This window comes from Periplaneta americana, chromosome 2 (genome assembly GCF_040183065.1).
Source record: "Periplaneta americana isolate PAMFEO1 chromosome 2, P.americana_PAMFEO1_priV1, whole genome shotgun sequence".
In the NCBI taxonomy this organism is placed as follows: domain Eukaryota; kingdom Metazoa; phylum Arthropoda; class Insecta; order Blattodea; family Blattidae; genus Periplaneta; species Periplaneta americana.
In genome coordinates, this window is record NC_091118.1 from 136,569,534 (window position 1) to 136,587,168 (window position 17,635).

Consider the following 17,635-nt stretch of genomic DNA (forward strand, 5'->3'; position numbering starts at 1 on the left):
CTTTAAATTTACCACTTGAACTCGCCCGTTTCAAATGGGTGTTGGATGAATCTAAATAAGAAAGTGTGAAATTCTCTGTTTCTACAGTGCGAAGAAATTTCATTCAAGTGGTAGGTAATATCATGGCTATTACTGCTAAGCGCTACTGTTGCACAATGGATTTCGCGAAATATTCTTACGCTCAAATCATCGAGCGCTTCTTCGTCTTCATAGTTCGACATTGGCTACACTGCTCTTAACATCACATGACTCACATGGCCGCCATTTAAAATTGTCATAAGGTTACGAAAACTTTCAGTATTTTTTACGCTATTATGTATTACTATATTACAATAATTATTGTGAACTGATGAATGTACATTACCGTATTCAGTACTAGAAATAAACATTGTCCATATTTCAAAACTTCATTTTTGAATATCTATATGAAAATTACTAAATTTGAACATGGAAAAAAAAATGTTTGTGCAGTAGGCCTACAGTGTGTCTTTAAATAACCTATAAACATATTTTCCAATTATCCGACAAAATCAGTTATCCGACACTGACTTTGTCCCACAGTTGCCGGATATGAGGAATTCTACTGTATTAATGTAGAATATTATTTATTATGAAAAATTACAACGCCATTTGCTTACCCATATTAAGCAAAGACATGCTGAATGAAACTCTTTTCCTTCTTATTCCAAACATTTGTGTGTTTTTGCTACCCATGGAAATTTAACTAAATCTTGTCCGAAAACTGAAAAAACTGTTAATAATTTTATAAGTATGTTAAGCCATTCCTCAAATGAACTATGTAAATTAACCCTGGAATGCATATATCGAATTGTTACATATTAAATTAATGCATAGGTGGGGTGCACTTGTACCCCAATGCTATTGTCAGATTTAAGTAGTGACAGTGGTGATATTCGGTCAGTTCACACCAGTTCGGACGAACCCATTGTTAAATTATTTGTAGGTAATATTTGCAATTACCACAGGTAATGTTTAACATAGGTACACATGAGAGAACCGGTTGTTAACCTTTTTGAATATCACCACTGAGTGTTGGGAAATGTAAAGCCAGATAGATAACTAAGATCAATTTCGCCATCATGCACTCCATTTCCACTCACAAAATCTACGCCTGATTACAGGATTACCAGGTCGTAAAAAGTGATTTTTATGGAAATTTTCGAAGTGATGTTCCATGTCATCCAAATTGTCTTCGGTGAAGACAGTTTTGTCTACGTTGCTTATCTGTAATGCTTCCTCTAACCTGGAATTTATTTACAAGGTCATGGAAGATATCATTGGACGTGTTGAAATATTAATACAGGGAATCTTTCCTCATATTGGTTCAAACTTCACAGATCAAATTTGTTAACACGCAATTATCGTATATAACACTTGCTGTTTAATACTACGAGAATATCTGTATGCTGTTTTAAGCTATAAATGATTAACACGAACACTTGTATATAATACCTAATCTCGGCTTGCCTTAGACTAAGACTACATAAGCTGAGACGCAATTGCAGGTAGCATTGTTTACTTACTGATAAAATAACATACACTCTATGGAACATGCAGATGGGAGCATTGCCTCTGAGAGTCATTTCCACTTCGTAGTAAAGATGTATTCTATTCACCCAGCATATAAAACACGTTGATTTATCGAATCATAATTGAAACAGAAATATCCAAGTTAGACTATTTTTTTTTATTTATTTTATCTTATTTTTATTTTTTTTTTCCATTGACGAGGCCCTTAACTTGTCGTTATTCATCTCAACTCTGTGAGCAGCCTCATGAGATGTCACTAGGCCTAGTGTTGAGAAGCATAGACCACTTAGTTTGCCAAGTACTGTCCAGAGTGCAGCACAGACAATGGGTCCACATTACACTCGTAATGGATGATGATGATGATGATGATGATTATTATTATAATTGAGAATTGTTGGAATGTCACAGGGGAACCGAAGTATCTGGAGAAAACCACTGTGTTGCCTGGACCAAGGGTTTGTCCAACACAGGTTATAAATATTATTTAAATATAAAAATAAGATTTTTCAAATTAATACAAAATACGGACTATTATTCAATACTGTATACTACTGTTATAATTTAAAGATATATTGCTTTATTAAATAAGAAAAAAACCATTTGGCAATAACATTTGCAATGGGGTTCCACCTGAAAAGCACATTTTTTTGTGTTCAATTTATTATACAAGTTTTTTCTCAGTTTAAAGTTCAGGTAATATTGTCAGCATAATAAAATGTTTTATCATTATTTCTTTCTAACGACTGTCTTTTTATTTTGTATCGTAATTTGAGGACCTCATTTTATTTCTATCATGCCTTATAGTCTTAAATGCTGGACAATTAAACATAAAGTAACATACTTGCTGAATAAAAAAAAAAAAAAAGATGCTAAAAAATTTGTCTGAATTATCCAACAATTTGACATAGAATAATTTTATTGATAAGTTTAACCTCTATGCAGGTTTTCTTATCTTTATTTACATTCTTGTATAAAGAAAAACACCATTATTAATACAAATAGAAACTCATTCATTATGTTTTAAGCATTACTGCAGAAATGCGAGAAGGTCACTCAGTAAGAAGTACTAATGTAATATTCTTTTTTGCACGATCGTGTTTTTTGTTGTATTTACAGCTATTGTTGTTAGCCTTGAAAGTTAGAATTCCTACACAGAAACCTGTTGCTAGGGAAACCATTCTCCATAACATAAAACTACACTGGAATAGACCCATTACAGTGCACTTATTGTTACTTAGTTACCATTACAGTGCAGTTTTGTGAAGGCTTTGGGATAATATTGTTCTAAATTTTCAATTCAAACTATATTGTATTCGCAATTTTTTAAATATGATCACGCAAAAAATGTTGTACAATATACGTTTGTGAAGTTCATTACAAAATCTCGGAAATTGAAAAACTTGCTTTGCTTGTTTTTCAAACTTTTGCTCGATTTTGTGAAAAGCACTTCCCAACCTTGTATTGTAATATACTATTTTTCCTACATTTCTTTATGGCATAATTTCATTAACTTTACTGTTGTTTTAATGCCCAAAAAATGACATAAAGTGATCACTCTTTCTACTTCTGTCCATTTTGCTACCACTGTAATTTGAATATATGGTGATTGATAAAAGAAATAATTACCAATCCATGTGAAATATTCATGTACTTCAGTGAACCTACGCACAAATCACAACAGAAAAATCTAATCAAAGAAATACCTTGTATCAAAACTTATATCAAACTTGCATCTCTCCAGTACATAATCTGTCACTTTACCAACTCACATAACATGGCCCTTGGGTTAAATAGAGAAACAGAGGAAATATTTCTATAGTACTCTAACATTCCAGTATTGGAAGAACTAGTTAAACGTTTAAGAAAACAACTGAATTGAAAAATAAAAGTAATTCATCACAGCCATTATTCTCCAATGACTCCTGCTAAAATCCTTATTACTGTGGACTTTTGTCACTATTAATATGTATATCATGGGCAAAGATCTGGTGCTAGCATGTCTTGAATATTGCTATAATCTGGGTTGTAAATGCTATTCACTGTATATTTTTGTTATGAAAATGTATGACAATGTTGTCAGATTACTAATACTTGGAGAAGAAACTATTAACTTAGTACTCTAAAATAAACTTCCGAAGCCTATTTATTACATAGTTGTAAACATCCTTATTTTATAAGATAAACGTTGAAGTACAATATTTTTTATTTTTAGTTTTGTATGCATAAAATGTGATTATGGTTAAAATCAGCAGTAATGACGTTCTCAAGTCATCTTTGCTGTTTTTAGTTTTCACAAAATAAACATATGTGATATTTTAACAGTTTTAGTAATAATTTTAATAGTTGGGATAGTTTTGTAAGTGGTGTAAAAAAAAATTGTGTTAACGTTTTAACCCAGTGATTTTAATGAATGATACTTTGGAATGGGTACCTGATGATCGAACAAATAGAGGAAAATCTAAAACCAATTCGAAGTAAACAATACGTATTTTTATAAAAGAAAGAAATCTGGAAGAATGGTAAAGTAAGACAGATTAGCTTATATATTGGAAATTCGAAATTCTTGTGAATAATTGAAGAATCAATATGTAGATACGTTTTAACATTGATGTTAACTGGAAAAAAATTCATGTAAAATTATGCAGTGTTTGCAGAACTTAATTTAACTTCAGTTTACAAAATTCTTGCCAGTCGTATTGTTTTTATTATAAAATAATTTATTTTTTCGTATTTGCTGGATCAACAATTTTAAAACTCTCATAATATGCAATATATCTTAAGAATGACAAGAAGTTCCTTATACATTACAATTATTGATAAGCAGAAACAAACTATGTTGTTCAGAACTGCCATTTTACTTGAGCCCAAGAATTACATTTAATGATTCCTAATTTATTGCACAACAAAATCAGCGAATGTTACTTCTGAACTTATTAAATTAATGAAGTAAATGATTTATGTTGTATCCTCTGATATTAGATTAGTACAATTTTACGATGTTTAATACGTACTTTTACAATTGTAAAAGAAGATAAGAACTTGCACAAAATCTGTTGTACTCCAGGACATTATTTTGTTGTTTAGTTCCTTGTTGAGATGCATACCAAAGATTTGTATAAATGCGTGTGTATGTGTTTGTGTGTGTGTGTGTGTGTGTGAATGAGTGTGCGTGTGTGGCCACAGCTCTGTGAAAACAACTATTTCAGGATAAATAAAATTGAAACCCCTATCCTAAAAGGTTTGAAACTTTTTATAATCCTGGACATTAAAAAAAAAGAATAATATCGATTTTATAAACACAGAAATTATTATATTTTGTAGTCCAGGCTGTGACCACATTGAGGAAGACAAGTGTTACCAATCTGAAAATGACATATTAAAGACATTAAGAACATAGAATTTTTATTCTGTTTCTTCAGTCCCCATCCTCTTCCTGAGAGATTCTATTATACCCAATAAAATGGTGTCGTCTTGTCCATGCCACGAAGCAGCCAGCACAGTAGCAAGTGAAACTGAGTACGAAAATAGACCCCAGGTAAGCCATGTGACGTAAGAGACCTGTGAAAGTAAATTATAATTTAGAAGTCCATAAGTGGCCTACTAGAATTTAATTTCTTTGAAAGGTACTGTGGAATTTTTAATATGCAAAGTAGCCTCTTTGGTAGCTCAGTTGGCAGATCATTGGCTTACAATGACTGCAGACTTGAGTTCGAATCCTGGTGATGATGGAGTCCTATTTATGGTGGACAAAACCAAGATTCCTGAGACTTTTTCTCGTGATTTTTCAGTTCCCTCCATCATTCTGCCATCACACTCCATTTCAATAGCACCTACTAGAATGATGAAGCTGGATGTAGTATTGTGATTGGTGTACAGATGGCACCATTCTGAGGAGGCATAGTACACTATTCTGAGAGTTAAAGGACACTGTAGTGGGACTTCACTGGACCTTGAGCCTACATGGCTAAACTCAACAGATTGCACCACATACCCGAATTATCAGAAATACAGGAAGGTGACTATTCGGACTCCAGCAACCATTCTCGCGAAAAGGAAATGTTAAACACAAGCATCAGGCTTCAGTGCAAGCCTTCAGGCTCCTCCATATAAAAAAATGGGCAAAGCAAGTGTGGGATGTCATTGATCCATTGTCATATCATCTCATCAACTCTATTCAGAAGCATTGCTGAGTAGAATAGTAAATGATGATGATGATGATGATAATAATAATAATAATAATAATAATAATAATAATAATAATAATAATAATGTGGCAGCACAGCCCAGGAAGGGGCAAGGCTAACCAGCCAACTCCTGATGTTACTCCACATGCCTCAGCAAAGGTGAACGATCATCCAACTAGAAAGGGGGTAATGTATGGTCAGTATTGCTATTCTTCCAGTTATAGCTGGTTTTCGAAACTAGTAGTAACAACATCATAATAATAATAATAATAATTATTATTATTATTATTATTATTATTATTATTATTATAAAAGCAACAACAACACTATAATGATTTTGCTGCTAAACTGGAGAATTTGCTATGGTAGCTTTGAACTGTGCCATTACGGTTACGACCAAATTTGACTAAATACACAATGTCACCAACATAAGGACATGACGTTGATCTGTGGCGTTGTTAGAAAGAGAAATTTTTTTTCTCTTTACCTCCTTTGTTCTGAACATTACTGAGTGATAGCACCACTGTTAGTGACAAGATGTATTTGGGTAAATATTGTTATTAGATTACGTGTCTTAGATGAGGGGCTTGCGACAGGAACAGTTTTGCTGTGGCGCATGCGCGGACACCTCATGCAGTGGCAATGTGATCCTTACTTGAATTTATTTTCGTATGTACATTCCAGATCAAATCAACAACATCCCTTCTTGCTCCGGTCACACATCTTACATATACGAAGGTTAGGTTTGGTTAGTTTAGGTTTTTATTAACCAAGTGCGCGCATGCGCAGACAGCCAAGATGATCCTGTAGGTCATGGCTCTTATGATAGTTTTTGTTTCGTAATATTCATAAACGATAATATGATGAAAGCTGTAAATAATTTCATGGCTGCTAAAAGTTTTTTCTTTGTAAAAGACGGGGTGTTTTCTCTAGACCACAAATAAAACGGCAACGTGGTCATAATTACGTACTTAACGCTTTGGCGAACATTAACCGAAATTTACTTTCCTTCATTTGAATGGTCTTCTCTGAAACACACCTTTTCCCCCCTTTATTTCGTTGTGATTACCTACTTTAAGATCTTACTACATCTGCATTTTCTTTTGATACATTCAAAACACCGCCGTTGTACTGCATAAACCTTGCACTCGACTAATGGAGTAAATTAGTCGCGAATTTTACTACCACCATTTCGATTGTCTTTTGTTTGACAGCTCGGTATGGACTAGTGACCAGTGAGCAACGTCAGTGTACCGTGTGTATTATCCAGTTGTTCCGATTTTGCTGTTTAGGAAATGTTAACTTTTTCTTAAGGATTTCGGCGTGAAACACCGAAAGTGACGTTTATTTTGCTGCATCACTTCTAGACTAATTTGTAAGCAAAAACCAAATTTCCGAAAATACAGGTTTAGCGATAAATGGAAATGTACTACCATATATTTATATTATAATTATACAATTATATTGTGAACATAATGGAATGTGCAGCATTTGGCAGTAATGCGTAATGTTAGGAAATGTAGTCACTGAATTTTGCACCAGAATGCAATACTGGATGGCATCACAATGTACGTAATACCAGATGGTGGTAGTACCATTGTAATGAGACCTGTACCTAGTGGCCTTGATGTCTCAGTGCCTGATCCACCAAGTGAATTACCATCCACTAATTCGGATTCGTACTATAGTGACACACATGACTTATATTTCAACGTACGGAAAGGAAATGAGCCCCAGCTCTTTACATAACTAGAATTATATGATTTGGTGAGAGAATCTGTCCAAGGAAGCTGCGGAAGTATTAGGATCTCGAATGAAAGAGAAAAACTTGTGCACTGTAGGGACATCTTCAACATTGTTTAGGCATTGTGAGCAAGAATTTATCCAATACTTTTCTTGTGAAGAAAACTTGGTGTATTGTAGTTACGTAAAAATTTCATGTTGAAACTTGCAGCAAATAGGTACACCACACAGGAATGGTGGTTATTCGTAGATTCAACAAACAATAGAAGTTTGAAGGCTGTACTACTGCATTACGGAAACCTATATCTCTCTGTGCCAGTTGCATATTCTGTGCATTTAAAGGAGAGTTACCAAAATATCTCAATATTTCTGCAGAAAATAAGATACCTATAGAGAGCAACAGTGATATTTCTAGCAATCAAAAATTATTGATATGTTGCTCGAATATCAACAGGGATACATGAAATATCCGTGTTATATTTGCAAATTGGACAGTAGAGCACGTGATAAACATTTGATACAAGCAGAATGACCTCTAAGAACCAATCACATTGTTGTTGTTGTTTTCTAATGCCAGGCGTTTGACAATAAAGTCATTTGACCTCTTGCACTCCAATATTTTTCAAAGATATTGTCATGGTCAGCCACTGAAGCACAGATTTTGAGGTGTTCCGAATCCATTTCTTGATTTGAATTGCACAATGGGCAGTTAGGGGACTGATATATTCCAAGTCTATGCAGGTGTTTGGCCAAACAGTCATGGCCTGTTGCCAATCTAAATGCAGCTACACACGATTTGCTTGGTAAATCGGGAATTAACTGTGGAATATGATGCAGAGTTTTCCATTCTTTCCCTTGAGATTGTGTTATCAAATTTTGTTTGTTGAAGTCTAAGTATGTAGATTTAAGAAATCTTTTCACAGAGTAATACGTAGATTTAGTAACAGGTCTGTAAGTAGCAGTGCTGCCCTTCTTTACTAAAGCATTTGCATTTTCATTTCCCAGGATTCCAAAATGGATGGTATCCATTGGTCAATCACATTGTGGACAGTAAAAATGTACAGAATGTCAGCCTCATCGACCCAGTAGAGATACTATTACCCCCATTATACATAAAATTGGGGCTGATGAAACAATTTATTACAACTCTTGATGAGAATGGATAATTTTTTCACTATCTCTTCAAAAGATTTCCAGCTCTCTCACAGTGTAAGTTGAAAGAGAGCATTTTCATCAGATCTCAGATACAGAAGTTGTTCAAGGACTCGGAATTTGAACAACTAATGACTAACATTGAAAGCTTGGGCGGCATTCAGTGATGTATTTGAAAATTTCCTGGGTAACAAGAAACACCAGAATTACAAGAGCATCATGTGTAAAATGCTGTAAAATTTCAAAGAATTAGGGCGCAAAATAAGCCTGAAAATTCATTCCCTGTTTTTGCATTTGGACAGTTTTTCTCCTCACTTAGGTGATGTAAGTGAGGAACATGGTGAAAGATTTCACCAAGACATCAGTGACATGGAGCGCCAGTATCAGGGACGATGGAATACAAGACTGATAGCACATTACTGCTGAACATTGATACATGAGGAACCGCAATCCACTCATAAAAGGAAATTCATTCTTCGAAGCTTCAAGGAAAGGAAAAAACAAAAAATGGGATAAATATCTGATTCCAATTTTTTTTTTCAACTTATGACTTTCTGCGACATCTTACGCATGCAATTTACTATTGTCCCAAACTTCTATAACTTGCTTTAATATGCAAATTGTGCTTTAGGCAGGAACTTAATATTCAAATTGTGAAAAATTCTGACGTGATGTAAAATAACAAACAACAGATTCGTGATCAGCATACTCAAAATATGTTAATATCACCTATCATCTGGAAAACAGTTCTCACAAAAGTTTTATAGAGTTTAATAATATATTACAACCTCCACCAATAACCTGGATATTCTCTTATACATAAAAATAATATAGTATTGTGATCAGCATACTCAAAGTATGTTAATATCACGTATCTTCGAGAAAAAAGTTCTCACAAAATTTTTGTAGTGTAGTTTAATAATATACTACAACTGCCACCAATAACCTGGGTATTCTCGTATACATAAAAATAATGTAGTATAATGTTAACATAGAACAGTTATCATTATTTAGTCCTGACAGTTGCCGGTGATCTATGCCTGGGTCAGGCGAGTCCATTTAGTTACGTCAAGGGATGTTCAGGTTGTTCACTCGCTTGCCTTGGGAGCGATCGGATGTCATGCGTGCGGTAGAGCAGTATGTTTCCAGTGCAATTAAGCTGTACTGCATATCTTTACCGATCGCTCGCCCTTATCTCTACTCCGAAACTCTCCCCACTCCTCCTATTACTTCCCCTCTTTCGCGTTTCTGAGCTGTCAGGACTAAATAATCGGTCTGTACATCTCACTTGACGATATGTGTCAGAGGAAGAACAATTGTTTGTATGCATCTGAAATCTGACTAGTGGGAGATGTATGCAATGGAGGGAGAAAGGAACTGGCCACCCTACTCCATTATCTCCTGGCCTAATTGCCTCATAAATGGTGTCTTCTTGGTCTCACTTGTGAGGTTCAGACCTGTCTTTGGATAGTTGACTAAACAACAACAACAATATTAACATACCGGTAAACTATAAATATTAGAAAATACATGAAACTTGAGTGAATTAATTAGGTAGATGCAAAAGTTCATGCCCCATATTAATTTCATTGACAGACATCATTTCAAACTGGACTCTCCTTATACTAAAACTAATGATTTCAAAATGCTAGAATTAATTTCTTCGAAAATCTACAGTTGCTTGGTGTTTACAGACTGTTGTTGTTTAGCCAACTGTCCGAAGACAGGTCTGAACCTCATAAGTGACACCAATAAGGCATCACTCAAGAGGCAACTAGGCCAGGAGGTAAGGGGTAGGGTGGCAGTTCCCTTCCCCCTTCATTGCATACATTGCTGACTAGTTACCATATTACATTAGACTAAGTATTATAATTTGTATTATGAATTCCATCTGTAAAAATGTGAAATAGTGGTAGTGGTGGCTTCAGTATCTCACAACTATGAAAATGATGAGTAGTTTTCAAGAAATTGTCAGTATTATTCACCTTCTTTAAACAGGTCAGTTTGTGTTATAGTGAGGAGTATGGCGTCTTGGACACGATTGTTGTCTACAAAACATGTATAGTTGCCTTCATCTTCACGGGACACCTCTGCTACATGTAGTGTGCCAAAAATGTCTATTGTGATGTGTGGTTCATTTTCACTTGTGACTAATTCACCATCCTTGAGCCATGTTATTACAGTCTCTAGTGTTGCTCTGTAACAACATTATAATTCGTTATTGCCAATAGCCTTATTAAACAACTACATACAGTACATAAAGTTACATAAATTGTTTTCATTGGTGCAATTAATTTTCTCAAGTTTAAAACTGGCTTTGTGGTAAACAAAAACAATATTGGAACGAGTGTCCTTGGACAAATTTTCTTCTCTACTACAGTCGTTTCCCATTTACTATTATGCACACAATAGAAAAAATATATACAGAGAGTTCCTATGCAGACTGGCCCCATTCCAACCTCTAACAAAATCTGTTGTCGAGTAGCAAGCGGTCGTATGTCAGTGTACGAACAGGTCTGTGCGTGCTTTTCCATGCAGACCAACCCCACTCCACCCTTCAGTCAGAGTATACTTTATTGAGTGTTCATTTATAAAGTGTAAAATAATTTCAGAACAGCACAACATTGGTAATGAATGTAGGAAGTTTGATAATTATTTTGTGAATGCATGGAAACAAAGTGATTTGTGTTATTTATAACAATTTCATAGCCTCATGAAAGAATACGACATTAAAAGACACTACCAGAGGAGTCACACTCATGTTTCTGATAAGTTTAATGCATATGAACAGGTAGCAAAGGCAAAAGGAATTGTACACAAAAGTCATTATCCAGCAACAATGCTTTCTTAAAGACGGGAGTTTGAAAAAAAAGAAAAAGAAGCGAATTGCGAAGTTTTGAAACTCATTGCTGAGCATGAAAAGTGTTCGATGAGAGCAAATTAGATAAATATCTCGTTGCTGTTGCCAAAACATTGTGTCCTGATAAAACAGACACTGTAAGTAGGTATTCAGAAGAACAGTTATTGGAAAAGGAAATCACTATTTTCCCTGTGCATGCAACCGGTAATATAACTGTTTTATGGAAGTTAGAATTTATAAAACAGTTAGTAGAACCCCGATTTTCCGTCACTCTATTAACCGATTGGTGGATTATCCGACCGTCTCTCTTTCTCTCTCTCTCTCTCTCTCTTTTTTTTTTTTTTTTTTTGCTGCAGAAAAAAATATGAAGTACTGTACATTATATTAGTACGAATTTTTTCTACAGAGTGTTTGTTACGAACTTTTACTCTTATACAGTATGGTCTACTTTTCGAGGGGTCCAAATTCTATGCAAAATGCCTTCCACAGGTGTCAAAAAAAGGAGTTGTGCTACGGAAAAAATGCAAGTAATTGAATGGTTTGAGAAAAGAGACTGTGATTCATCTAGCATCAGAATACGAAATAGGAATTACAACTGTCCACGATTTAATTAAAAACAAATATGAAGTGTAATAAGTATATAAATCTACAACATGAGACCTGTACTATTCCTATCTTTCCTCAGACAGTCGTCATAAGGAGCTTTCTTGGCTCTTAAAAACCCGTCACTTAAATTAGTGAACTTCTGATCCACTACCTGGCATGTAAAACACAAGGCCATGGAGGAATTTAGGAAACTTTATTATGCATTCAATTTATGAACACATCCGATTTTTTATTAACCGTTCCTTACACCCCCTTCATCACCACGGATAATAGGGGTTCTACTGTATATTACTGGTTGTTCTGTATGGTTGTTAAACTTGGACTCTTACTTTGAGAGAGGAACAGAGATTAAGGGTGTTTGAGAATAAGGTTCTTAGGAAAATATTTGGGGCTAAGAGGGGTGAAGTTACAGGAGAATGGAGAAAGTTACACAATGCAGAACTGCACGCATTGTATTCTTCACCTGACATAATTAGGAATATTAAATCCAGACGTTTGAGATGGGCAGGGCATGTAGCACGTATGGACGAATCCAAAATGCATATAGAGTGTTAGTTGGGAGACCAAGACATAGATGGGAGGATAATATTAAAATGGATTTGGCTGGCTTATGTGAGAGGAGCAATGAACCTCTGGGTTTCTTAAAAGCCACTTGTAAGTAAATAAGTAAGCATGTAATATGATTACCGATTTTAGGGATATGGTAGCCTATGTTCAGTTGCTGATATTTATTAAAGGCGTGGACATCAACTTCACTGTTACAGAAGATCTTATAGAAATGAGAAATATGCTTGGCACCACAAAAGGTACCAACTTGTATGATGCAGTGGTAAAAAAATGACAGTATTGAACATGAATGGACAAAATTGTGCAGTGTAACTACAGTACCATGTATGTTGAGAGTTATTATATTATGGCGGAACTGGTATGGTAATGAAAAAAGTCGAAACTTTGGAGAGGATTGTGGATAAATCACTTTGCCTTGTACACTGAGAAGTGCTCTGTGCAAAGATAACAGACTTCAGTGAAGTTATTCAGACTAATTTCATTTGAAGCACTTTATATGAGAAGCTTAAATCCATTGCACTTATTTACATGATGGATAGTACAGTGGACAACACTACGTTCTTCGTTTATGTGAGTCATAGTATTAGCGAATGGGCCATAGAACGTAACGCGGAACTAATTTCAAGAACTTCCTTGAGAACATCACTGGCTGAAATACACCAGAATAGTCGACTATATGCAATAATTATTTGAAACAATTGCACGAAAAGACACCTGAAGATTTTGGAATAGAAGTTAGTGACCATTCATTTGCCATACAGTCGATGAGACCATAGATGTAGGCAATTTATAGCTAATATCGTGATTGTGGAAATTAGATTCCATAGAATCTGGAAGAGCGCACCTAATTCTCTGTAAAGTGCTGTGCTGAAGAAGACAAACCACCATATTGTAACTTGCACTGGCAGAGATGTCCTCTGCGTCTTTTAACCAGGAAAAGAGAGAGAAAGAGAGATGAAACATTTCTGTTCTTGGCGACACACAGTGCTTCCTACATAATTAAAGCGGGAGGAACATAGGCAAATTTCTGTTCTGATATAATTCATGCCACTTACATTGTCTTGTGACCAAACTTCACGAGCTGCCACTGCATATAATCAAATACTGGTTGGGATTTTTTCCCTCCCTCTGAGGTTTTCAAGTAGAATTGCTGGACAACTTTCGGTGCTGGGCCTCAGACTCATTTCGCCAAATTAATTCAAATGTCATTGTCATCATTACTATAACCCAGGTTAAGTTCATGATGCAGCATGCTGTATACAGGGTGATTCACAAAGTTTTACCTCTACTAATGGAACATTTTCCTGAAGTGGTTTGGAGCATATTTTTCTAATAAAGTTTTTTCCTATCTCACATATTTCAGGAAAGGAAATAACATTTCAATGGTGACCTAGTCATTGTGGTATACCTGGAAACGAGAAAGTCGATAATATTGCAAAACTGGCAACATATTTGCAACCAAGACCTCTTCAAGTGATATCTCTATCCAGTGGCTTTGCTTCAGTAAGGTCTCATTTTATAAACCTATGGATCCACAATTGACTCTCTTCTGACAAAGGAAAAATTTTACAGTCTTTTCAAAAGAAACCAAATTACCTGGAAGTGTAAAACAAACTTGCCCAGACATGTTCAAACATTTTTAACAAGAGTCAGAACAGGTCACATTGTCACACAACTGTACTTACACTGATTTCACATTTCTGATAATCCTACTTGTCTGTGGTGTAATAATCATGATGATCTGGAACACACTCTTCTATACTGTCCATCCATAAACCATAAAAGCAGTAAATTAAAATCATCAGTACCAGTTGCAGAAGACACAGCCCTGCAGTATATATTGACTACACCCCAACTCTGGCTACTAGCAACAGGCATCTATAATGAACACCGATCAAAATATCCCTCATTTCTCATGAAAAACAAGAACTGAAAAGACTACAGTGGACTATAGTGGACTTTATGTTGTCGGCAAACATTTGGATACATTAAGAAGATTGATTGATTGATTGATTGATTGATTGATTGATTGATTGATTGATTGATTGGTTGATTTATTGATTGATTGATTGATTGATAATTAGGAATAATCATTGGTTTTATAAACGTCTTGGTGTGGACAGATCTCTCAAATGTCAGCGCATGCACTTACTTTGCTTGTTAGTTATCTCAAGATGCTGTATGAATTTACAACTGAGAAATATGCTGATAAGATATTTATTTATGCTGTGTGTGTGAGGAAAATGTAATAGCTGCTGCAGCCGAATATCATTGCCATTATCCTAATCATAGGATTCCGAATCCTAAGATTATTAGTGGAACATATAACACACTAAGGCAAACTGGTTCACTCCCCAGTACTCATATTCAGTATGAAAGACGTTAACAACATGATGTATCTAACAGAAGAAGAAAACATTCACAATGCTGTACAAAGCAGTCCTCAAACTTCAACAAGATGTGTAGCTCGGCGACTTGGTGTTATTCAGTCAGAGATATGGAGGATACTCCATGTAAATGAACTGTGTCCTTATCATCTTCAAGAAGTGCAACATTTAGAGCACAAGATCATGCTGCACCTGGTTAAGCAAAAATAGTAGAAAGTTTTACAGTTGTATTATGTTCACTAATGAATCACAATTCACATGGGATGGCATTAATAACTTATATAACTTATACAGGATGATTCAAAACTTCTGCGGCAAACTCTGAGGGGTGGTAGATCTAACAATAAGGAACCCTTTTTGTTTAACAACCTATGTCTTTTGACGCGTTTCGAAGTTACCGTTGAAAATGTTTTTGCACGGGTGTATGTCAATGTATGCGAATGTGTGAACCCCTGTTTGTTTGTTGAGATGTTTGTAAGAGACGAGAAGGTTTGTTGTTGTTTGTTTGCGTTTAATGTTCAATACCTTTTCCTTTCAGGTCAGTCTAATCATCAATTGAGAATGGATGTCTACACTTTTCCTGAGTTAGCCGACATGGTAATGTGTTATGGGGAGGCTCACAGAAACGGAAGAAGAGCTCTCCACATGTACCAACAACAGTTTCAAAACAGAAATCACTCTCACCACACAATGTTTGTTCGACTTTATCAGTGCCTTCGAGACAATGGGTCTCTTCGTCCCCGGCGCATTGGTGGAAGACTGCATAGACATCCATTCTCAATTGATGATTACACTGAACTGAAAGGAAAAGATATTGAACATTAAACGTAAACAAACAACAACAATCCTTCTCGTCTCTTACAAACATCTCAACAAATAAACAGGAGTGCACACATTGACATACGCCTGCACAAAAACATTTTCAATGGTAACTTCGAAACTACACGTCAAAAGACATAGGTTCTTTAACAAAAAGGGTTCCTTATTGTTAGATCTATCACCCCTCAGAGTTTGTCGCAGAGGTTTGGAATCACCCTGTATAAAGCCACGGAGAAAATCAATTTTCAACATTGATTTGGTATACGGAGTGGTATTCTATATGATCAGCTGATAGGACATTCATTCTACCCGAAAACTTAAATGGTAACATGTATCTACACTTTCTACAAAACGATCTGCCACAATTACTAGACGATGTTCCTCTTGCAACGAGACTTAGTATGCACTTCCAATTTGTTTATTAGTAGCCCACGTGAGCACTGAAATGTTAAATTTAATGTGGCCTAGAAACAGTCTTTAAATTCTGTCCTGAGTCTTCTTTTACAGCATTGTCTTAAATCTATTACATGCAATCTCAAACTTTATTTCCCCTCCAAGAGAAGTCAAGGTAACTTTCGTTTATCTTAAGATTCATCATCATCGCTGGTTTCGAACCCACGAATCTTAGGTCAGGTTCAGCCACCAACAATGACACAGACATTATTGTTTCTCATTTTTACTATTTTGTTTAGTGTTAGCTAACTTACTGAGTCAGTTATACTCACCCAGGACAGACAAGTGAAAAATGTGTGCCTTGAGATACTAGATAGCGTCTCCTCTTCTTGAGTTTCATTGCTTTTTTCTCTGAGGGAGGAGAAAACAGTTTTCATAACGTATATAATAATTCTGATTTTGTAGGCAGTAAATCTTTTTGAGTAGCCTAGTTACAAAGACGACCATGTCTACTTGTCAAAAATTTTCAGTAGACACCAAAAACTGTTTTAGTTAGTTTAAGCCACCTTAGGAAGTTGACATTTTTTCTATAGTATGTTGGCAACTTAGAATAAATAATTTGCTTAATTTAAATATTTCATCTTCCATATATAATGAGATAATTGAAACATAAAAATGGACTTGGTCAGCTTTGTAACAAAGAATGGGAGGTGGCTGTTTTTGTAACATAAATGTCAGCACACACCATATGTTTGAATACAGAAATAGGGTGATATAAAAATTTCAATATCTTTTATCTCTTGAGGAATAAACTGAAACATATTTATTTTAAGAAAAGTAATTACCGGTACATCATATTAGTGCAACCACATGAAATTAATATGAAAAAATTCCAACATAATAAATAGAAAACATATGGAGAAATTCACTGACCTTTGGAAGTAAAGTTATTGGTTTTCAATATTGTTACACAGAATAAAAAGAAACTAATATTATAAATATAGGACTACTTTTAATAGAAAGTATTTCACATTACAATTTATAGAAAAACATTGCAGAAATTCACTGATCCTTTGAAAGTAAAGTTATTGCTTTCCAACATTGTTGCACAAAACAAAAAGGAATCAGTGTTATTAACATATTTTCCCATAATCATCTGCTCAGTCACATGACCTAATTCAAGTCTCTCATTGGTTCTGCGTGGAGTTGGCCACTATTGTCATATATACGCTTAGAAGGTGGCCGTCTTTGTAATGAAGACTTGCTTTTAAGCGTAATTTAACACATTTTTGTCCGTTTTTTGACAAAAAATAATAGCAAATTTAGATTTCACGTACAATTATTTTAAGACTTAAGCTACACTACTATGGTAT

The 17,635-nt window shown here is 35.0% G+C and overlaps 1 protein-coding gene across 1 annotated transcript; it reads right to left on the minus strand.

Annotated features, from left to right (window-relative positions):
- Positions 1-1,725: 1,725 nt before the first annotated feature.
- LOC138694606 (netrin receptor unc-5-like) lies at positions 1,726-16,676 on the minus strand. Its single transcript, XM_069818509.1, has 3 exons — positions 16,595-16,676; positions 10,616-10,827; positions 1,726-5,109 (listed from the first exon to the last, which is right to left on the minus strand). Exons 1-3 carry the CDS (start codon positions 16,660-16,662, stop codon positions 4,967-4,969), a joined length of 423 nt encoding a protein of 140 aa, XP_069674610.1. The 5' UTR covers positions 16,663-16,676; the 3' UTR covers positions 1,726-4,966.
- Positions 16,677-17,635: the final 959 nt, after the last annotated feature.

Excerpts from the sequence above, each read along its gene's own strand:
- LOC138694606 (XM_069818509.1), bottom strand. The coding sequence starts at position 16,662 with ATGAAACTCAAGAAGAGGAGACGCTATCTAGTATCTCAAGGCACACAT. Across the intron at positions 10,828-16,594 it reads TTTTCACTTGTCTGTCCTGG|AGCAACACTAGAGACTGTAA; the intron begins GTGAGTATAACT and ends ATGTTGTTACAG. Across the intron at positions 5,110-10,615 it reads AACTGACCTGTTTAAAGAAG|GTCTCTTACGTCACATGGCT; the intron begins GTGAATAATACT and ends TTACTTTCACAG.